General features: G+C 26.3%; 1 protein-coding gene across 3 annotated transcripts in view; it reads left to right on the top strand.

Moving 5' to 3' along the window:
* Nucleotides 1-24876, top strand: part of LOC136988486 (dentin sialophosphoprotein-like) — a 61256-nt gene that overhangs the window by 17321 nt on the left and 19059 nt on the right. For all 3 annotated transcript variants that reach the window (XM_067286354.1, XM_067286355.1, XM_067286356.1), the window contains 6 exons: nucleotides 1959-2088; nucleotides 2159-2320; nucleotides 12212-12921; nucleotides 14453-15016; nucleotides 19183-19326; nucleotides 19398-19506. In XM_067286354.1, the coding sequence (XP_067142455.1) occupies nucleotides 1959-2088; nucleotides 2159-2320; nucleotides 12212-12921; nucleotides 14453-15016; nucleotides 19183-19326; nucleotides 19398-19506 (1819 nt within the window). The remainder of the gene's footprint in view (nucleotides 1-1958; nucleotides 2089-2158; nucleotides 2321-12211; nucleotides 12922-14452; nucleotides 15017-19182; nucleotides 19327-19397; nucleotides 19507-24876) is intronic.

The raw sequence follows: 24876 nt of genomic DNA, 5'->3' as shown, positions 1-24876 counted from the left end.
TTCAAATATATTTTAAAAATAAAATTATTATTATTAATATTTTATTTGTTTGCTAGTTTTCCTTTTAACTTCATTTGTCTGTAAGTAATTAATAAAAATAAATAATTGGTAGATCCCAAACAAATTTTAATTGCTTTATAGATAGAATTAGTGTACTAATTCTTCATATTTAATTAATTATAAAATTTATTAAATTAAGAAAAATATATTAAAAATTTAAAACCAGAATAATAAATTTATTTGTAAAGAAATGTGGACAGAATGTGATAGTATTTGATGCGAATGTTTATATAGTCAGTGCTGTATTTCGTATAATTTAATAATTGTTATATATTTCTTATATAAAATCACGTTTATTGAAAACTTTTCTTTAAAATAAAATGACTATACTTAAAAAAATTCATCTACGTATTCTTTACACGTTAATCCCGAATAATCTATTGTACGTGCATTGCATATGTCGAGTTACCTCTACAGAAATAAAAATTATTACTTTATAAAAAAATTTATAATTTCGAAAGTTCTAGTGATATTAGATTAAAAGTCGTAGATAAAATTAGAGAAAATAAATGAATAGTTTGTTACAATTATTGCCATTTTGCATTATTCCCTTTCTTTAAATATATTTGAATAGTTCAATTTTCGTTTCCATCGATTTTTCTATTTAATTGCATATACATTTTCAGTAAGTACTTCTATTTTTTATGAATATCATAAATCTCATATTATCAGTTCTTTGTTCTTCATTCTTATCTATTCTGATGACTTGAAATTAGTCTCATCCATTTATACGGTTAAAAAAAAAGAGTGCATTAATGTTTTAACTATGTAGATTTCTATCTAGTAATCATATTTTTTACATTAGAACCAAAATAACTTTTTATTTCCAATGAAATTAGCTCATACATATTTGTAGAAATGAATTACTTCTGTATAAAATGTATTAAAGATTTATACAAGAAAATCTTTTATTTTTATATTCTTAATTAGTACTTATTTCAAATTTAAAATGACTAATTATGTCTAAAATAATTAATATTTTTTGACTTCAAAAAATGCATACTATTTTTCTTAATTATTATTATATAATATAATTACAATGTATTATTTTGTTATAAAAATAATTATCTTATAATTTGTTTGCTCTTGAAGCATATTTTGAAAATTTTATCAAATTATATAAATATCTTCAAGGTTAAAAATATATTTTCTTCCATATAAGTTATATGTCAGATTATCAGAATTATTAAATTTAATGTAGTTTTTTTTATCTTATCTTATTCAGTACTCATTGAATTTTGTAAGTGTACTATTATTTGTTACACGATTTATCTTTTAACTTTCTTTTTCCATTTAATTTCATTACTCATTATTTTCTGTGCCATTGTCGTTTATTATGTAATTTTTATATTTTAATATCTATTTTTTGTACATGTTAATTGTAGCTTCTACTTGAACCGAAGGTCAAGTTGATTTTTCCTCACTTAATTATATGTATAATTCTCTTTTCAAATTAATGGTTATTTGTATTTTTCAAAGTATAAATGACAAATGTCTATTTTAATTATTTGACAGTGTGCTTATGTATATGTAGTCTTTAAAGAAATGATTATATTTACTATATGCATTTGTAATTTAATACATCATGAATTTAGAAGATAGTCTTCTAAATTCATGTTTATATTAGCTAACTTTTCATGCTGTATGACTACATTATCTAATTATTCATAAAAATATTCAAATAAATCCAAAACTAGGGAAAGTAATAAACATTTGTATTACTAAATATATTTCTTTCTTTTGGAGATTTTACATGTATTTGAGTTTGTTTTTATTATGTACAACCAGTTGTTGATGTGGTGAATATTCATGTTGTATGACAACATTATCTAACTTTTTTCATAAACATTTAAAATGGACCATTTATATTAAAAGAATATAAATTTTATTTTTTACAGACTTCAAATAATGAATTCTTAAAGTTGAAAATCTGGTTAAAACATAGTTCTGATTCGAAAGGATTTGGTTTTTCATTAAGAGGCGGTAAAGATCAAGGAACACCTGTATTTGTAGATTCAGTCACTCCAGGTATATTCATCTTTAAATTAAAAATTATATTATTTCAAATAAAAGATTAAAATATATTTTTATTATTTAGGAGGTGCTAGCGAAGTTGCTGGATTAAAAGTTGACGATGAGATTAGAGAAATAAATGGAGAAAGCTGTTACGGTCGTTGTCATTCTGCTCTGGTATTTGCAGTTAAGCAAGCAGTATACACTGGTCTTTTAGATTTGGTAATAAAGAGAGCTAGTGACTCAGGTATATATACTACAAGTAATATATTCTATAATATAATAGAATAATTGGAATAAAATTTTAAGAAACATTTTAAAAATTATAAATGCAAAAAAGAAATTTTAAATTAAAATAACTTTGCAATTTGTGCTGTTTATGCACATTTTTTTATTTAGAGGTGAATAAATAGGGCCGGTTGAGAAAAATAAAATATATTTTGAACTATAATAGTAAGAGTTGAACAACCATAGATAATAAGGAAATCCTGTTTAACCAGTTATTTCAAAAAGATTTGAACATGCACTCTTGCATGAACATTTTTTATGTGATTTAGTAATTTATATATAAATTTGGAAAAGATGAAAAATAGAATCTATAATTTGCATAATTGTAAAATTTAATTCTCTTATTATGATTATGATTATTATTATTATAGAAAATTTTATTTTGCTTCATAAATTAGAAGAACTTTCTATACTAAATATTTTACTATGTATGAAAGTTGAATAATGTAAGCCATAGTTTATTAATGTATTAATTATGCTATTTCATAAGAATTAACATTTAATATCTTGTTGAGAAAGAAACAAAAGAAATTTTTACAATATTTACCTTATAAAAGACATTTGCAAATACATTGGTATAATTTCTTTTTCAATATTAAGGACATTACAAATTTATTACAAATTTTGCACAGTAATCATGAAATAATTTTGTATTTTTACTTATTACTTAAATTTAAGAGTTTACTAATATTAAAAAGTGATGATGATAACATAAAAAAAAATTGATTTTATTAAATTTCCTGAAGGAAATTATAAAATCTATTTACTATTTTGGAAATAATTTTGCATTATTTTGGTGTATTATACAGTTTAAATATATTAATTTACTTAAAAATTGCATGAAAATTATGTACTATTTGTACTTAAACCTTCTCTTTAATTTCAAATCCTATAATTTCTGTTTTAATAACTTTTCATTTTGTTTTTATAATGAAAACAAAAAGAAATTCAGTTTTAATTAAAAAAATACGGATTCATTTATTAATTTGGAAAGCATTTTATATATTATCAAAATATTCAGCCAGGTTAATAAAGAAAAGATATATAACTTAATTTTTTCAATAATATACTGTAGTCAAAAATAAAAACAAGATTAAATTAATATATATTGAAAACCAATTCTATTTTATTATGAATTTAATTATTGTAATTTAATTGCAAATAGACAAGATTAAACAGTAGTAAAAGTAATTTTAAAAGTATGAAACACTATATTTCATTCGTTCTGAAAACAATTATTTCGAAATATAAATAATATGAGGGGTGTCCAGAAAATAGAGAACATTTGGCCATAAAAAAAGAAAAATACAGTAATGATAAGAAAAAGTTTCATTAAGTGATTAATACAAGACCAGTTATTTTTCTACATAGTTGCCATTGTGATTAAAGCACTTGTCATAGTATGCATTAGTTTTTGATTCCTTTGTCAAGGACTTCCTTCACCAGTTCTTTCAGCCAGTTGGTGGCAGTTTCTTTCACTTCATCATCTGTTCCAAAACATTTGTCATCTAAAAGGTCTTTCAGCTTGGGAAAGAGATGAAAGTCACTGGGGGCCAAGCCAGGACTGTGTATCATGTTCAAAAATGTCCCAGCCTAATTTTTGAAGCACAGCATAGTGTCTGCAGCAGAGTGCAGGCATGTGTATCTTCCTTGATTAAACATTAAACACTATTTTCTTACACTTACTTTGTATATAATGTGCTCACCATACACTTCCATGATTTGCTTATGAGTTTCTATAAGACAAACTTTCATTTAGAAAACAAATAACACTTTGCACTTTTCGTGCGGCAGGATTTTCGATTTTTGTACACATTTTAACCCTCGACAAAACAGTAGCAATAAGTCTTCCATTATTGAAACTCTATGTGCAATAAGCTAACACATCAGAGAACAAATTGACCTTGAATCACTGGTGGTCATTCACTTATGCAGAGTGCTATTCATAAATGTTCTGTATTTTTTGAATGCCTCTCATAATGCATGAATAAAGAGAATTTTTTAAAATTTGTAACATTATGATGCTATAAACAGTATAAAACTTAAATTATATTTAAGTTCAAATTACTACTAAAAACTATTTTCCAAGCTTTTTAATTGAAGTTTTTACTGTATTGCATTATTAAACAGATTTATAAAACAATATAAATAAGAAAAATGATCATATTCATTGCTGGAATCAAAATGAATAAAATATTTTTAAAAATTTTGTTTCATATTTATTGCAATATAGGTATGCAAATTTTACAAAAAAATTACAGATAGTGAATAACAATAATAATTATAGTAAAACAGATATGTGAAAAAAATATTGCAAGCAAACAATATGTATCCATTGTTTCAAACAAAATCACCTGCAGGAAAATTTTTGAAGAGGGCAATTATAGTATATTTTAAAGACTATAAAGCAAGTTTCTTGTTTAAAATTACTCTCATATGATTTATTATTCATAAGGGAGTAATTTTAAATCCTAAAAAAAGCAATAGTCTGGGATGATCTCATTTTCTATAGAATTGGTGTTTCATAGTGTAACTGTAAGGACAAAAAGATAATAATTTATATTAAAAGTATCTGAATAGACAATTACATCTCAAGACAATGAAACAAGAATCAGTCTTTATATTAATCTTCAAGTTTTTCTGATTTGCAAATAGAATAACTGCTTTCTGTTCTAAAAATAAAATTAAATGAAGAATTTGGATAGCTAATTCATTTTTGTATCTGTTATAGGAAAAATTTCATTTATGATATGTAATTCCATAGTTTAAATAAATTAGAAATTTTAGAATTTTATTTTCATTAATAAATTGTATCAAAATTAAGATTTATTAATAACACAACATGTCTCTTAATCTGATTTGAATGTGGATTGGATCTTTATCATTCATAGGATATCTCCACAATTGTACATGTATCAAAAGACAACCATTATCATATTAGATTTTTTCAAGCTATTTTAAGTATTATATTCTCAAAATATACTATTAATGATCTACAACAGGGATGGGCAACCTTTTTCTATGTAAGGGCCGCATTTCAAAACTTTTGAACTGACGCGGGCCGCATACAAAAGAAAAGAGGAAAAAAATGTCAGTAAATCGCAATTATTTATTCATATATAATTATAAATTAGCATAGATATACTTAATTTAGCTTCTGGAACTTATGTAAAAGTAATATATCGGAAATATTTGATTAAATATTAGTCACTGCTAGCTTTAAATTAATTTCAATGTGTCTGTTAGCTGGTTTCTTGTTTTAATTTTTACTAAATTCATTTGGAAAAACTATTCACATACATAAGTTGTAGAAAATAACATTTGAATTTTTGCTGCATACTTCCTTAAGCTGGGAAATTGATATATTTATTCATATTTTACGCGGGCCACGGGTTGCCCATTCCTCGTCTAGTGTCAAAACGTGATCTAATGAAAGCCAAATATACAAGGCCCCAAAAGAATGGAGAGCTGTTGATGCAAAATAACATAATGATATTGAAGTAGAACAATAATCTGGTGTAAATGTTAGCCTATAGCCAAAGTTATTTCATTATCTGGAGAAAATAATCAGAAAATGGACAGTTTTTTAATTTTTTTTCCCTCTGATTGAACCCCTAAAGTTTATGGGCTTAGATCATCAGACTCAAGCTGCACTCCCTCTCATAGGTTTACATATATATATATATATATTTACTGGTATATATAAATACTTATTTTAAATGTAATGAACACAAAATTCTACTCGCTGTGACAATTTTTCGGATTTACATTTGATTAAAATTATAAAACATTTCCAGATGATATAATTAAAAATACAGTTGAAGTGTTCAAAAAGTAATATTACATTCTATTATAACATTGTAGCACTATTGGTAGAAAATTATCTTTATTCTGAATTTATGGTATGCCAAGAAAATATTTCTTGTTTATACATAATTGTTTTTAAGTATTTATTCAGATCAAATTTAGCATTTATAAAGTTTTTTTTATTAATTAGTTCTTTAGTTCTAATATAGAATTTTATCTTCTTATACTATGATATATTTGATGAAAAATTGAAAGAGAGTTGATATATATTAATTAAAATGATCAATTTTAATATTTTAATGAGTTTACTAATCAATAAAATTTTTTTGGGTTAATGTTACCCTAGGTATACAAAATGGCAGCTCGTCTCTGACTCCAGCATACAGAAGTGAGGAAACAGTGGGGACGCACATTTTCTAAACTTAACCTATTCTAATAATTTAGTTGCTAATAATTATGGTAATTTATTAGAATAGGTTAGGTTTAGAAAACATGCATCCCCACTGTTTCCTCACTTCTGTATGCTGAAGTCAGAGACGAGCCACCATTTTGTATACCTAGGGTAACATTAACCTTTTTTTGTGTTCAAGTATGATATAAAATACCCAATTTGTATGAAATAGTTTAGAAAAATTAATCATAATATCATCATCATCATCATTTATTGTCTATTGGAAATTTCTTCCCTATTACAAGGGGGTTACATTTACATTGTTTACTTGTTTTTTACTTTACAATACTTTTGATTTTAATTTACACCTATTTTTCCGCAAATACATTCCAAACATTTTTAATTTGAATCTTACAATTTTATTGTTCTATTTCATTAATAATAACATGTTTTAATACTTCATTAGTGTTAGTTTGTTTTGTTTTTATAAATGTCGATTATTTTACAAAAATAGTTATAAATTTTATATAAGTCTTTTTTACCCATTTTGTTGAAGTTTTTTAACAATTCTATTAGCGAGTTGCATTTATAAGTTCGAGTTATGTCATAGTGTTCACGAATATCATTTAATTTTGGACATTTTAATATTAAATGATAAGGTGTTGAATCATCGGAGTTACATAAGAAACATTTTGTTGATAAGCTTATGTAAGTGTTGTTAACATACAGCGAATATTTATTTAAACGAAGTTGTGCTATAAAGCGTTTTACATTCAAGTTTACCGAATACAACATATATGATTGAACTGATGGTATTTTAAATATATCTAAGTACCACGGATGATATTTACTGCTATGTAATGAGAACTGATCTTTGTTTATGGATTGTGCCATAGCTGAGTTTAAAAGTAGTGAGTAGCCTGTTTTCCAATCTTGAATGTTATCTTGAAATAGTAGTTCTGATACTCCAAAAGAGTTGAAGATAGTTTTTAATTTGTTATGCCATAGCTGTTTATTTTTTTGAAGTTTACTTTGCTTGATGTTTTCATGATATAGAGCAATCAAATTGTTGTCACTATTGAATTTGAGTCTGTAATAAAATTTAATGATTCGTTTTAATATGAACGGGAAAGACCATATACGATTGGTTTCATGACGTAGTGCATATCCGGGTATTGTCCGTTCTAACTGAAATAATCTGCGTAGATAGTAAATATGGAATCGTTCTAATTTGTAGAGATAATCCAAGCTCCAAATGGGACTGGCGTAAAATATCATTGGATTAATAATCGAATTGTAAAGTTTCATGTGTATTCTTAAGTCAGAAGTTTTAAATCTGCTGCATAAAAACAAAAGATCATCGATTGCTTGATTGACTTTATTGTTAAGTTTAGAAATGTGCGATTTAAATGTTAAGTTCCAGTCAAAATTAATTCCTAGGTAATTTATCTCATTGACAGTTTGTAGCAGGATATTTTCATGATAAATTTTTGTTTCGTTAACAGATATTTTACTGTTGTTCCGAAAAATAATTATTTTAGTTTTACTTGGATTAACTGCTAAATATTTAGACTTAAAATGCGAATTTAATTGATTGATTTTCCTTTGGAGAGAAATTTTTGTCGGTGCTACCACAACCAAGTCATCAGCAAAGAGAATATAATGAAATGCTTTATTGCCTATGACTATACCATCGTTTACTTCAGAAAAAAGATGATCTATATCTTTCAAATAAAAGTTAAATAAATGTGGAGATAATGGATCTCCTTGAAGAATACCACGTGAATGCGTTAATGGTGGAAGAATGTTTTTACCGTGCTTAATCTTTATTTTATAATTTTGAAATAATATTGATATTGTTCCTGTAAATTGAGAACTAGCACCAATCTCCTTAAGTTTTTGTTGTAATAAAGGTACATATACTGAATCGAATGCCTTTTTAATATCTATAAAAGCAGCATACACTTTTCTATGTTTTTTTACGAGATATATTTGAATAATCATTAGCAAAGTAAATATCGCAAATTCGGTGCCTTTATTTTTTGTATAAGCAAACTGAAATTCTGCTTCTAACTCGTTGATTTTGATCCAATATTGAAATTTTTTTGCAAGTATCGAGGTAAAACATTTTCTAAGTGTAGATAACAAAGCTATAGGTCTATAGTTTTCTGGAGCCATCTGGTCTCCCTTTTTATAGATCATCGTCATGATTATGGAATTCCAAGATTCAGGATAGGACAATGTGCTGTACATAGCATTGAATATTTTCAATAATTTTATTTTAGATTCCGTTGGTAGCATTTTTAAGAATTTGGTTGGTATGTTATCATCCCCTGGGGTAGTATTGTTTTTTGTTTTTTGAATTACTTCGTCGAGTTCATTCATAGTCAAGTCAGCGTTTAAATAATCATCATAATAATTAATATTTCTTTCCATTGGAACTTTTAAATTTTTTATAATGAAGCTTTGATAAAATTTCTTCCAAGTTTCGAATCTTATACAAATGTTAATATCTCCTAGATTAGCTTTTGGTCGAAATTTTCGGATAGTATTCCAAAATATTTTGCTATTATTACTATTATTTATTAAATTTGATTCAATTCTACAAAAGTAGTTTTTCTTTTTCGTCTTAATTAAGTTATTGTAGATTCGTTTGGAGTTTTTGTAATTAATCAAATTTTCTTTATTAGGATTTTGCCTATAAATTTTTAAATCTTGTTGCTTTCGCCGTTTTTCTTTGTAACAATCGGAATCATACCAGATTTTTTTATTTTTATTTTGCGCGTATTTGTTATCCTTGTTTGATATTATATAATCATTCATGATATTCATCATTATTTTGTATACCTCTTCACAGTTATTGTTAGTTACTTCTAGCATATTTTTAAACCGATTTCCAATTTCGGACTCATAATTAGCCAATTTGTACTTTATCTTGAAGTTGTTGTTATATATATAATCCGAATTCTCAAAAGGAAATAAACGGAATTTTGCTATTGTAGGAAAATGATCTGAAATATCGAAATTCGTAGTCTGAAATTCTACACAACAATCTAAGAATAATTCAGAGCAAATTGTGAAATCTATGGTCGAAGCACCCGTATTAGTCAAGCAAGTATGTTCAGCTGGAATATCCTGTTGAATTCTGCCGTTAAGAAGAAACAATCTGTGTTCTGTTAGCAACTCGATAAAGTTTTTACCCAATCTGTTGGTTTGTTTATCTTTCGAAAGACGTTTATTAGATATATTGAAATTGGCACCTTTATATTTTGAATCTATTAACTCACCAATCCTTGCATTAAAATCTCCCACTACCAAAATGAGCGGAGAAATATGACTCCAACTTTCTAATGTTTTAAACATATTTTTTAAAGTACTTAGATCATCAGGCGGAATATAAGCAATTAATAATGTTATTAAATTATTCGTTTTATTTACCAAAGTAGGCTTCTGTAATGAGATAAGAAGTAGCATATAATTGTTGAATTTTTTTATGTCAATTATTTTACCAAGGTTCTTTTTTATAAGGATATATATACCTCCGCTTGGACGGCCTGGACCTGTAGGTTTTTGTGCTTGGATCGATTCCACTATAAAGTTATTGAAAAATTTTGTTTTATAATACAAATTCGAAGTAATCCAAGTTTCAGTAATTGCTAAAATATCCGGATCGTATTTAACACAAAAGTTATTTATTAGTGACGTTTTATTTTTTATTCCTTGGCCATTCCAGTTAGCAATGGAAACCATTTGATTATTCTTTATGACTTTGTTATGTTGCGTATATTTTTGCTTAACATGATATCAACTGTCTGTATTTATTTGATTACTATAAGGACGAAAATTATTTACATAAACCAATTTGCTCAATTTTAGGCTATATGTTATTTTTTCTTGGTTTATCGTTAATATATCATTACGGAGTTTAACTTGGTCTTTTTGTTTTCATAATTCATGAAGTATTGGGAGTAAATTTTTCTTTCTTATCCTTGAGTTTTTAGTCAAATCTGGGGATATTTGCATGTCTTCCCATTCTTCTAATGCGTTTTTTTGTTGTTTCTTTTGAATAAAGGTATAGAAAAATTTATCACGAAGTTGCTTATTGCTGAATGTTATTCTTACTGTTGTATTAGGTTTCTTAGTTATTAAGTTTGTTTCTGTTATCTCAGTTTGGGCTGTATTGTGAATGTTTAGTACATTAGTCATAAAGTTATATACCTCTAACGTAGATATGGATTTTGAGCTTGGATATTTGTATACAATTATTTTTTTATAATTATAATCATTAATTAAAGAGTCTATTTTAAATTGCGTTAGTTCATTTTCACTTTTTTGATTTTCTAGTTGTTGTTTTAAATTTTTAATTTCTTCCTCCATATATATCTGTCTTTCCTTAGTCTCACGTATATCTTGACGTATTCGTTCTACGTCTTCTTTTATATAGACCATTTGTTCTAACAGTTTATCATTTGAAGCATTTATTAAATCTGATATTTTAGTCCATAGAAGTGCAGTTGTGGTGTCAAGTTGACTTGCCGGATTAGTAAGAAGGCTTGAATTAATATTAGGTGACTCACCTGTTGAGCCTAATGAATTCTGCTGACCAGGTTCCATATTTTGATTCGAGAATTCTTTTGTTCCTTCTTGTGAATCACTTTTCGGTTGTGTTCCGTAATCCGTAATGAGTTTGGAGCTTGAAGTGCTTGGTTGAGCTTGTTTGTTCTCTGTCCTCGTTCTGGTCAGTGGAGGTCTTCCACGCCTGACTGGAGATCTTTGCATATTATTATTTTTTGTATTATTGCTTTTTCCTTTACCTTCACTTAGTTAGTGTTAGTTTAAACTTGTTTAATAATAAGTTAATCAAATAAACAGTAATTCACCACTTCGCTGCACAAATGAAAGGTTCACAGAAAAAGTCACTCGCAGCACCGACGTTCAAACACGCCCCCCAAAATTAATCATAATATTAGGTTAATAAAAAATGATAATACTCTTAATTTATTGTGCAAACATAAAATGAAAGTAATTTCATTTATAATGGCAGATTAGTCTTCTGGCTAGAACATGTTTAGTGAATTTAATAAATACTATGTAATTTTGAACTAAAGCATGCACATATAAGTGATTTTTTTGATTAAGGACAATTTCTGTATTTTTATTTACATACTTTCTGATATGTTGAGATTAGTGAACAGTTTACATTCAGCAATACAGTAACCTATTTATTCTTCCAAAATTATTAATGTATTTGAGTGTGTTTTAGTTGCTTCATTGGGATAATGTATGTATATGTATACGTACTGTACATAGTTTTTTTTTATGTGGATAGATATTTTAAAAATTAATTTACCATGCACTGGTATCTTTACTTACTAACACAAAAGCTGTCATTTAGTTAATATATGTATGATATGTTAAGTAATATAATGTCTGTTAATGTAAGATTAATGGAAAAAATTTAAGCCTGAGCTTTTTGTTCAATTTCTTACATAAGTATATATATATATATACTTAAAATTATTTTCAGTTTATAACTTGAATAATGCATTAATAAATGTTAAAAAAAATAGTTATAGTAGACCTATATATATATTGATTAATATGAAGAAAAATGGTAATTTTATTAATAAAATTTTTTACTTATTATTGTAGATAGTACCGAAGCAAAGGATAGCCAACCACAGATAATATCTCGAAGAGGATCTGCATTTGCTCAGAGAATTGCAATGTTCAATAATAGTATTGAAAACCAAAGTTCTCAAGACAATCAAAAGAGTGAACCTTATGATTTTCGAAATAAGGCAGACTCAATTGTTCTTAGGAGGCGATCTACTTTTGAAACAGCAACTCAAAATAAAGAACAAACTGCAAGTAATAGATGGTCAACAAGTGTAACTCGTGATTCATATTCTGGAGGTTTTAGTGTTCAAGATAGAAAGAATTCTTTTGAATCATTTGCAACAATGGATCATTCTACAGAAGTTAAATCTTTTACTAGTAAAAAACTTCCACCACCAGTTCCAGCTAAGCCAAAATCTAAAATGAGTACATCTATTGAATCTATTGAATCATTACACGATTCATCAAAGGAAGCACCAGTAGAAAATAATGAACTACCTGAAAAGAAAAATATTTGTATGGAGACTCCAAAGTTAACAGAAAGTGAAGTTTTGATAACAACTACACTGGATACTATGCAATTAAATGAAATTGAAAGGAAAGAAGAATCAGAAACAATAAAATTAAATGAAGATAAAAATGTTGAAACATTAAAAGAGTTGTGTGAAAATTGTTTAACAAAATCTGGTTCTCCTCCTCTTGAACAAAATGCAAAATTAGATGATATTGAAAAAAATAATCAAGTAAGTAGTAAATACAGATTTCATTTATGTAATTTTTGCCTGTAAATTACAATTACCTATCTCATTATTCTTCCAAGTTATTACCAGTTGCATGTTTTTAACATTTGTTTTTTATTAATACAATAGATTATGATTTGTATTAAATTTACATTACAGTGATGATATATATTAATAATTAAAATAATAGATTTTAAAGTTAAACATAAAAATAAAGATCTTTCACTCATTGTGAATAGTTCTGTAATGTGTTTTCTATTAGCATATTTTCACCTATAAACAGTTTTCAATTAAACAAATTTTTTAGGAAAATATTTTAATATTGTTTAGAAATGTATTGTTTTGATTAATTTTGATTAGACTAAAGGAAAATTACTACAAATAATAATAATTTCATTTTAACTAATTTAATTTTGTGATGATAATATCATGAGTTGTTCATTTGGTGTGCTTATGGTTCACAGAAAAGGGTCTAGAGCACATGGCAGTGAACCTAGAGTTCGGGAATAAAATCATCTTCAGTAATGAGGTGCATTTCTTGTTAAATGGATATGTAAACAAGCAAAGCTGCAATGCCTCCCCTGGGTTGGTAGAAGACTCAGTGGGAACACTGCAAGGTTAGGGTGTTACAACGGGAACAAAAATTCATTTTGAAACAAAAAGTTTTACTATTGAGCTTCAAACAGCTATCCCTTTTAAGCTCTAGTATGATCTTATTAATAATATATGAAAAAATATATAGGAAAAGGTGAGGTAAGATAGTGATAAGCTTTTTTATTTAAATAAAGCTGAAATACTGACAGGATGAACATTATTCTTTCATTTTAACAAGTTTAACTGTTATACTGAAACATGCAATATCTATAAGACTTTCATCATAATTATTTTATGTAGAACTTTTATTGTAAAAGTATTGCCGATTGATTCTTTATATAGTGTGGTGCCATTTGAAATCTGGCAGTGTTTAAAATAATGAGTTTATTGTCTTACCTCCCATTTCAAATAGTTGAATGGATTGATTTTTACATATTTAATTTGTATAAAAGCTCTTTTCTAACATTTATTTTTTGTTTTGCCAACCATTTCATGGTATTGATTTGTTGTTATATACATTCTGGCTATAAGTTTGTGTCTCTGCTGTCTTGATATTGCCGACGATGAGTGTTAATCTTGAAAGTACTTACTGTTATGGTTGTTTTATCTTATTGCTTGTGTAATTTTATTCCATTAAAGCAATTTAATTATTTGCTTATTGAATTAAACTTTCAAATAAATTATCTAATGCATGAATTAGGCATTATATAAATTTTGATAAAAAATTAATTTTTAATTACTAAATGTTAAAACTTTTTAATTTTATAAAGTTTTTTTCGGTGAAAAAAGTTTAATATAATAATACTTAAATAATAAAGTATTTACTAATCGATATAGTAATGTTTCAAACTACTGATTTATTGATAACATAATTAGAATTATTTTAAAATAAGTATTGATTAAACTATAACATTAATTTTAAGCATTTCATTTTTATCAGGTCAACTCAGTAAATGATGGAAATGATGTACAAAATGAAATTATACCATGCGGTTATTCAGTGAAAGTTCAAGGTGATATGAACATTGTATATGAATCTTACGCTCATGAACCATCTGATGAAATTTGTCAAAATGACATTTCTGAAGAATCTAATAGTAATGAAATTGCTGATCATGATACTATGTATATTACTGATAATAATGATCAACAGATTTTCACTAATGAACTAAATAATGAAGTTTGTAATTTACCAAATCAACTGATAGATGAAAGCTGTGAAAATAATGAACAATTGGGTAAAAACGAAAATGAATGTTTCTTCTCTCAAGTACAAATGACTGTATCAGATACAGAAATATGTGGTGAAAATGTAGAGGATAAACTTGACATTGGTATGAATGAAACAACTTCAGATGTTAACAGATCAGAAGTTTCATCTCATTCTAATTATATTGACTCAAGAAGTACTCAGTCTGATATTTTAACTCCTGTTGATGATATTGCGGAACAGATGGAATTGATGATTTTAAATCAATTAGCTCAACAAAATGACAATGTTGAAGTAAGTATTATTAAGTTATTAACAATTTAATTTCCTAATAATTTAAATTAATTCTGAAAATTGGGAATTTTCAGAATTATATGAAATTAACAAACAATAATGATATGGATTACATATTTTATACGCAATTTCTATTTTCTGTCATCAATAATTTTATATATATACATATACAGTGGAGTTAGTTGCAATCAATAATGCAATCAGTGGAGTTAATTAAATATCTTCAATCATATGTTATAAATTTATACATGATAAATTTTAGCAAGATAAATTAACAAGATAAGCAACTTTTTAACAAGATTATACATATTTTTTAGGAATGTCACATTTGGCTGCAAGATTAGATATACTACTATAAACAGATATTTAATGATTTCTCAATCATTCAGACTTGAGTGTAATATAATGTGATAAATAATAAATTTAGTTTCCCTGTGAGATGAAATAAAAAATTTCCACATTTAATTAAGAAATATACTGGAAGCTTGTAATTGTTATTTTATGGCTTGAAAAACTATAATGACAATTTCATAAAAATTCAAATTCACATTATATTGAGTGATGTAATATCTAATTATTAATAGTAGCGAAAAATAGCCCGATTAATTATGGCAATTGTTTGGTTTATTATTGTAAGAAATTTATAAATTTGATACAAATATTTTATAAAATACAATAGAGAACTATATGTATTTAAGAAATGTAATGATAAAAATAAAATAGAAATTTCTTTTTATATATTATCTCAAATGTGAAGAATTAAAAACAATGTAGCCTCCTTATAACTAGAGTAATCCATATTATGATGGTAAGTGATTTGATTGATTGATTAATATGGAAAGAAATCTACAAACTGTAATAACACCTTGATTTCAAAACACATTTAAAATACTAGAACGACTAGAGATATTGCTAACAATATAAATAAAATAAAATTTCAAAGAATATGTTGAAACATTCGAAATTTGTGCTATGTATTATTTGTATTACTCTTTAACACAATTAAGCGGGTTGATTGAGGACGTGTGTTATGTAATTTTAGGGATGAGTATATGTGACAGTGTTATGGAGGGATGGATGATAGTTGAAAAGTATAAAAAATAGAGTTACATAATTTATGGATGATTCCTTATTCAATATCCACAGACTGTTAAGGTTCTGTTGACATTGGATGTTCCAAATCAACTTGGAGTTCATTAACTATAAGCATGATTATATTCTAAATTTATGTTTAGAAGTAAAAATCAGACTAAAATGTAATGTAAGTGACTATGTGCTTGTCTTACATATAGGACTTTCAGGTTTGAGACCCTCTCTAAATTTTTTTTTCAGAGTTGTCTAAATTACTTAATTAAATTCAAAATGTTTGTTTATTACTATTTATACAAGATGATAACTATGACTACCTGCCTGTAAACCAAAAGTCAGGTAGTCACAGTTACCACATTTTAGTATTAATTGATTAATAATTAGCATAATATAATCCAAAAGTAATCCAGCAATTTTCTTGTTTGATGATAAAATCAGTGTTTAGTTTACATATATCTAATTCTGTGCATATATAAACAAAAAAATTTACAAGATAAGTTTCATTTACCAGCATACTTATATATTTGTATCTCAAGATTTTTATCAGACATAAAGACAGAGCACAAAGTCATGTATATATGATGTTTCTTTTATGATAATATAAAAATATAATTATACTTATTTACTGTGACTCTATTTAAAAATACTTTCAAAATTCTAATTTTATTAACAGGATTCTGAAGCTGCTTAAAAGTTTCTGTTTATTAAAACTTCTGATGTCTAAAACCATTTTTGATGATGCATTAAGCATTTAAACATTACTGTTTCACAACATATGGTACTTGAACATTTAAAATTTTTATTACAGTAGACCCCCTATAACACGGTAGATAAGTTCTGTGTTACATGAATCACGGGCTGTGATTGGCTCATGTATTTAAGTGACTCGTACAACACGGATTCATATAACACGGAACTTATCTACCGTGTTATAGGGGGTCTACTGTATTTTCATTTTTGACCAAATATAGTAGCCCCTCATTATATTGTGGATATTTTGCTTTGTTTGGTCCCCAAATTTTAAAAGCACTTGAATCAATAAATTTTAAATTATTAATTACCATTGAATTTCTTTTTGCAATGAGATATAATACAATATTTTATTCCTACCATTGTCCTTGAAACTACCACTGCAGGTGAAACAATAAATTTGTCAAGATCTGAATAAGCCAGCTACATTGATTTTTCTTTATTCCATTTTACTAAGTGTTTGATTATTATCTTTATTAGCATCCATTAATTAAATAATCAAATTTCATCTGTTTCTGTTTCTGTAATATTGTACAATTCAGGCATCCATTCAAATATTTATGACCTTTGTCATTTTCTGACAAAGCATAAGTTCAAAACACAATATACAAATGTGTTTAATATACAAGCTGAGAGCTGTATTTTGATTTTCAAAAATGAAAATTTTAGTAAAACAACAGATTAGCTGGGACAGAGCTGGTATAGTCCAGTCAAAATAGTATGTATGGTCAACATTCTTAGAGTACACTTGTTTATAAAAACTAACAGGATCAGGAAAGAGAGAAGGAATAACGATTTTGATAAGTAGGTTTTTACTTGAGTTTTTATGCAGGTAACTTATATGTGGTAATTCTGATAAATGTTGAAATGTGATTGTTACATTTATCCCTGAACATAACATTACTAACAAGAATATTTCATACATAATGAATTTAGATTGTTTGAAAAAATATTTCTATCATTTTTAATGAGTGAATAAACATTGGTATATATATTAAGCTACATAACAACATTGGCTGTCTACGAATGTTACATATAGTTTCACTATTGATTATGGTCAAGACTATTGAAGGGAGAGCTAAGGATTTTTTCATGGGTCTGGAGAAAACTTAGGAGCTGGTAGTGATTTTTATTCCTATAAAATTAATGTTATTTTTAGTAACAGAAAATTGAATCTTTAAGACTGCTTTTTATTAGTAAAGAAAACATTTTATAATTCATGACTGCAAATTCAGATGAATGTTCTTCAAACTCTAGTTTGGCAGCTGTAGATCTGTGTGCTGGTACATTGTCTTCTTGGGAGAGGCCAAACCTGTTGGAATGAACCAATGACATGGATGGGTGTAACACATCTAAAAGGATATTAACATAATGTTCAGCAGTCAGAGACCTTTGTAACTGTATAATGAGTCCTAATTCTTGTCAGCTGAACACACACCATACTATTACCAAACCACCATCAGCTTGTACACTCCCAGTCCCTACTGATATACTGGATCTATTGATTCATGGGATTTTCTCCACACTCAAACTCTTCCATCTGCTTGAATCAGTTGGAAACATGACTTGTCATATCAGACTACTTGTGCCCAATTTTCCAATGTCCAGTGGCAGAAGCCCTGAGCTCAGACAAGACACAAGAAGTATTGTGAGATAGGCAAGCAAATTTGGGTTGGGCATTGGCTTTTAAAGCCCATACCTTGAAAAAAACATTACACAGTCTTCAAGCTGATATTAGTAGATGCTCCAGCATTGAACTGTGATGTTATTTGTATTGCTTACCTGTTGCTTGAAATAAGTCTCAATAGACAACACAAGTCACGAGCATTGAGATTCTTCTGATGGCCACAAGTTTGATGTTCTACCAGAAATCTTTTCTTTGAGGTACACCCTTGAAATAGTCAAGTGTGAAAATTCAAACTTTGTTTGTATCTCTGAAATGCTATCATACCAAGTTGAAATTCAGCTAAATCAAGATAACTTGCCATTCTCACTGCAGAATCACTCTTTACACATCCACGAATGTCTGTTGCTGTGTGCACTTTACATACAGATGAAAACAGTTATGAGAAAGGACATGCTGCTATATTTTCTAAATGGGATTGACCTTCCCAGTTTTTCTGGCACTTTAGTGTAGATTTTATATCTAATTTTTTATTGTTTAAAATTTTTTAGAATCTAATTTATTTAAAATTTATGCATATTCTATGCATAAAGTTTTAAAATAAATAAATTGCAAAAATGAAATCTTAAAAAGAAAATATATTTATTATTATAAAATGTTAAGTACAATGATTATTTAATCTGATATTTTCTTAAATTTCAAGGTTGTGCCTGATGATCTAGAACTTTATTTAGATAACCAAGAATTGTTATTAAATAATTATGATGCAATACCTCGTCAATTTGAACCACCAAAAGAGAAACCACCACCACCACCTACAGACGAAGCAGAACCTCTTCAAATTACAGTATGTTGATTTCATACATTTCATATATTAAATAAAATGCTTATTTAGAAACTAGATTCAAAATGTTTCAGGTCACATCAGTTGCAAGAACAAATTCTACTAAACGAATAAAACAAGAAATACAGAAGAGAAGATCTGATTTTTTAGGTTTGGAAATTCATGATGATGGAATAGATATAGGTAATGTATTTATTTTTGTAAATAAATTTATACTATTTATAAATTTTTAATGTTTTTTAAATAATCATTTTCATAAATGTAAATTAAAGCTAAACAAAACAAATTTGCTTCAATATATGTATATATAACTTCACTGTGAATAGTTTGAAGTTCAACTGAAAAAGGAGGCGAGTTGACAGCTGACCATAAAACAGATTACAAACTAATTGTAGTTCTAGTTCAGATCAGTTAATGTTAGGATGATTATCATAAAATGACAGACAACAAAAACCAAATATTATAAGAACTATGTTAAGGTTGTTTCATTTTTGAATACCAATAACTTTTAGAAATAGCCAGAACTAGTATGATAATTAAGAAAGAGACTTGATACTGGAGTTAAGAAAAACAAGCAAGAAATAAAATAAAAAAAATAAATTGATGAAAGAGAAAACAAGTAAAACAGAGATAAAATTAAAAAACAGATTCAGAAAGTAGCAAAGTTAACAAAGTATAAAAAGTATGAAGAAATCTATGAAAAGTCAGAAACTAAAGAAAAAATATATGAAAACGTTTAAGGCAAAAGAAAGAAAATGCAAGAATATAGAGAAAATAGCTTGTCAGCTATATGGAGAAAGAAATATTTTATTTAGAGATAGAAATATTAGAAACAAGTAGTATAATTATTTAAGAAAACTTTTAAATGGAATAAATAGGAGTGAGAATGAAATTAAAATTGAAAGGAAAAGTGAATAAAGTGTATATTGAGGAAGTTTCTGTGAAGTAAATAATTTCAATATTAAAGGGGAATGAAGAGAAATAAAACACTAGTATTAGACAAGATACCAAAAGAGGTATAGAAATTTTAGTTGATTAGAGGCTAAATGGTTATATAATTTCAAGTTATAGCTATTATCATAATGGTCAGAACTAACAAGAATCAACAACGTTATTTAATAGATTAGTTAAAGTAGAAAGGTTCCATGGTCAGTTGATGAAAGTTGATCATATCATTACATAAGAGTAAAGCTGTCAGGGAGTAATTATGGTGATATAAAATGAATAGTAAAACTGTTAGTAGTTTCAGTATTGCAAATTCCAAATAGTCAGAGGGCTATTCAGAAACTACAGTTGGCATTATAAAGAGAGAATTACTTGAAATTCAATATAAATATTTAAACAGACATGTCCAATAATATCGATTAAAAAGTAGGTTGATAAACAGAAAATAAGAGAACTAAAGCTAAAGTATAGGTATGCATGTCGGTGGTTTCTGGAAAAATCATATTAGATGTGTGGCATGTAAAGAATTTTTCACAGTTTTTTAAAGATGCTCTTGTTTAGTCTCAACAATGGAAAATCTGTTGGATGAGTTCATAATTGTGAAACAAAATTGGCAGATAACCTAAATTTTTGCATAAAATGTATCTGCTTTCAAATTTATTTTTAAACGGATAACCTAATATCCCAACCAGAAACTGCTATGGTGGTTATTCACTCATATTAAACCTATACAAGCAGCAAAAGAATTTAATTACTAATGTTTTTGGTCATTTTTAACATATTGTGTATTACCTGATGATTGTCATTAACAATGATAAAAAATTTAGTAATTAAATGTTTTTGCTGCTTGTAAAAGTTGTTTAATGTGAGTAAATAGATAACTTGCAGGTTATTCATTGCAAATTATGGTAATCAATTTACTTTTTTGCCAAACAGATTATTACTTAGTTTTATTGATTATACTATAAAAATTATTACTTATTCATGATTATAATACTTATATGATTATAAAATCAATATTGGAAACAATTATTTATAGTTAAACAGTTATTAGAAAAGCATAAAGAAACTAAAAAGGATTTATTTATGGTATATGTAGATTTGGAATAAGTTTAATGGATTCAAATATTTAAGATTGTATTACAGGCAGATCAACATTGGATGTGATACGTAGAATAAGTATAGAGTGACCAAACTATCAGACTTCTGATTAAATTAAAAAGAAATTATGTAGTATAATTGTTAACTTAACTATTTTTCATACATCATAATTATCTGTGGAAATAAATAAATATTGGGAGTAAAAAAAAAATAAATAGTTTAGGAAAAGAAAGTATCTTAAAATAAAATAACATGGAAAATTACAGTTAGGAATTGTTTATTTGACCAGAGAATCCCAAACTTCTAAGATCAGCTACCTTGATGAGTTATTGCTATCTCTTTATCTCTTATGTCTTCATCTGATAGTTACTTTTTTATCATATCCTTTCTTATTTTATCTTGACATCTCAATCTCTGTTTATCTCTCAATCTCTTTCCCAGTGTTTATGTCTCATAAAATTTTTTTATTGGATCTATATTCTTTCTCTGCATCATGCCACCATACTATCTCACTTTTATTTCTTTTGCTTTCTACATGACGTTAATAAGTCCTACTCTTTGTCTAATTTCTTTACTTTTCAAATGTTTTCTTAATGATTCTCTTATTATCCATTTCAGTATTTTTGTATCTGTTGTTTCCATTACTTCCTTTATTTTATTTTTTTAAAGTTCATATTTCTATTCTACAGAGTTGTAAATGTTCTTAACATAATTTTGTTGCTATTACTTGATTACATCCAACTATTCCCATCATTGATTTTAATTCAGATTATACTTTTAACTGTAAATATGGAATAGGAAGAAGAAAACCTTAAAACTAGTAATTTTCTAAACAATATTAGTTAACATTGAAGGAAATAAAAAAATTATATCAATATATTTTACTTCACACAGCATGAGTAATCTCTTTGAGTCCAGTGAGAACAAGTTTTTATGTTGTGTGAAGATATTTTGTTGTATCCAGTGTAGTAGTAGTACTTTTATATTTTACTAATTATATGCAAAATTATTCAATAAATTAAGACATTTAAATATATAATATTTTGCTACTATTAATATTTTGATTTTCATAATTAATTAATTTAGTAATTGATTTTTCATGACAGAATATATAAATTTGAAATTAGAGATTGAAATTTAGTTATCAGTGTTTAATACATGTTTATAACATGAAATATAATCAACATTATATAGTTTTTTTAAAAAATGTATAAGTGTGTACCTCTAGACCAGTGATTCTCAACCACTGCCACAGCACTTTAGTGTGCTGCGAGATTTTCAAAATGTGCCGCCACTGCGAATATCCATACATAAGTGACGTCAGACAAGTAGTTTAAACAGTTCTATCTTCCTAGGGCGCGTTTGGAAATTGTAACTGGTGTTGCCGGTAGTTACTAAGATGTTTAGAAAATGTGACTTAAATTACCAACTGTGTTTAAAAATCACTGTTATGACGTCACCAGTTGTCCTGCAGTACTTACCGAGGTAACCGTGTGTGCCGCCAAATTTTTAAATTACTAAAAGTGTACCGTAATGAAAAAAATGTTGAGAATCACTGCTCTAGACAAATTAATTAGTTTCTAATCATTTACTTAGCCATATGATAGCCCAATAATTTGGCAGTTTGTTTGGTTTCAATTAATTATAAATCAGGTTTAGAGATGATATTTATGTATAAAAGAGTTAAACTCAATATCTAAAGAAAAGAAATTTTCTGATATTAAATTAAACCTTTTATTAATGTTAATAATACAGTATTATCAAGTTAAATCTTTATAGCTATTATTAATTTGATTAGTATGCAGTAGGACCCTGCCATACATGCCCTATATTTTCTAAGACCCCTCACATAAGTGAAAATTTGTGTAAAATAGCAAATCCCATTAATTAAATATTTCCTATATTAACATACTTATCACATGTTTTTTAACATAAATAATGCAAATAAACACTATATTGACAATAAATAATAGAATAGCTAATGGCATAAACCAGGAAACACATATGATGGGATCCTAACTGTAATATCAATTTTAAATTAATTATTAATTATTCATTTTATGTATAATATTGTATTGCTTCAATTTTTCGTTGTATTGTTGTTATAATGTTACATATGATAAGTTATGTTACATTAAATTATTACAATAATAGTAATAATGTAACATAACTTATTATCTGAATGATGATGTACAATATATCATACATTAATACTACATTATTATTAAGATGATAAATGTTATATAATGTTACCTTTATCAATATAATATAATAAAGGTTTAAACATTCATCATACAATATAACAAAGTTTAAATATTAAAATGTTTCTCTATTTTTAATAAATTTATATATTATTTATGTAGAAAATTGTATACTTTCAACAAGTAAAAATTAATTATAAAATTGTTATTATTTTTTTTCAATTTCTTTTCAAATTGAGGTTAAATGTATATGTTTAAAACATTTATAAGCTTTTTGAAGTTTTAATTTTTAAAAAAATATTTCCATTCGATTTTCTTTCCGTAAAACATTTACTTATTTTGAACGTCTGAATAAATTATTATGTAATTTAGTAAGATGTTTGCATATCTCAATCATGTTTAGAAATATTTAACACTTAATTTCATGGAAGTATCGAACACAAATTCATGTTAATAACAACCACTTGGCTTTTTTTCAACTAAATAAAGGTGGAAAAAAGCCAAGTGGTTGTTATTAACATGAATTTGTGTTCGATACTTCGAAGAATAATACAACACGGTTTCACAAGAATCAACAACTTAATTTCATCGTAAACACTGGAGGATGATGAATGGAAGAAAGTAGTAGTAGTAGTAGTAGTAGTAGTAGTAGTAGTAGTAGTAGTAGTAGTAGTAGCAGAGAATAAGAAAATAAAGCAATACTAATGTTAAAGAAGATGATTTATGATGTTTTCACATCATTTTTATCAATACATTTCTATATATAATTTACATTATTCATTTTTGATTTGTTATCATTAGATTTAGAGTTTTGTCGAAAATTCATATGCAGTATTTTAAATTATTACTAATGAAAACTGAACATAATTCTATTTAAAATTTCTATCTTATTCAAAATCACTAAGAGAACATAATCATAATTGTTGTGAGATATATCATTAAGTCTTCTTATTACATATAAAAAAATTCAGTAGAAAGATATAATCTTTCTATTATATAATTAAACTTTAAAAATAATTTATTTCATACAATTATAACTTGTAAATATTCATACAAATATAATACTAAAAACAAAATTGTACCTAAATATATACAGTAAATATATAATTTTAGTTTAGTTAAATTAAATTTATTTAAAAAATGTTTAATTTTAATCACATGTGGGAAATTAATTTTAAAATTAAGTATAGTTGAATTTTTATTGCTTAGAACAGTTACGTGGATTTCATTATTATTTTAATTTTCTTTTATAAAAATTGAATGAAATACCGTTAAATAAATTTTTACCTATAGAAGCTATTGTTTA

This window comes from Centruroides vittatus, unplaced genomic scaffold, assembly GCF_030686945.1.
Source record: "Centruroides vittatus isolate TY-2023 unplaced genomic scaffold, ASM3068694v2 scaffold_3315, whole genome shotgun sequence".
In the NCBI taxonomy this organism is placed as follows: Eukaryota; Metazoa; Arthropoda; class Arachnida; order Scorpiones; family Buthidae; genus Centruroides; species Centruroides vittatus.
The sequence above is the reverse complement of the archived record's forward strand: the minus strand, read 5'-3'. Positions and strand labels throughout refer to the sequence as shown.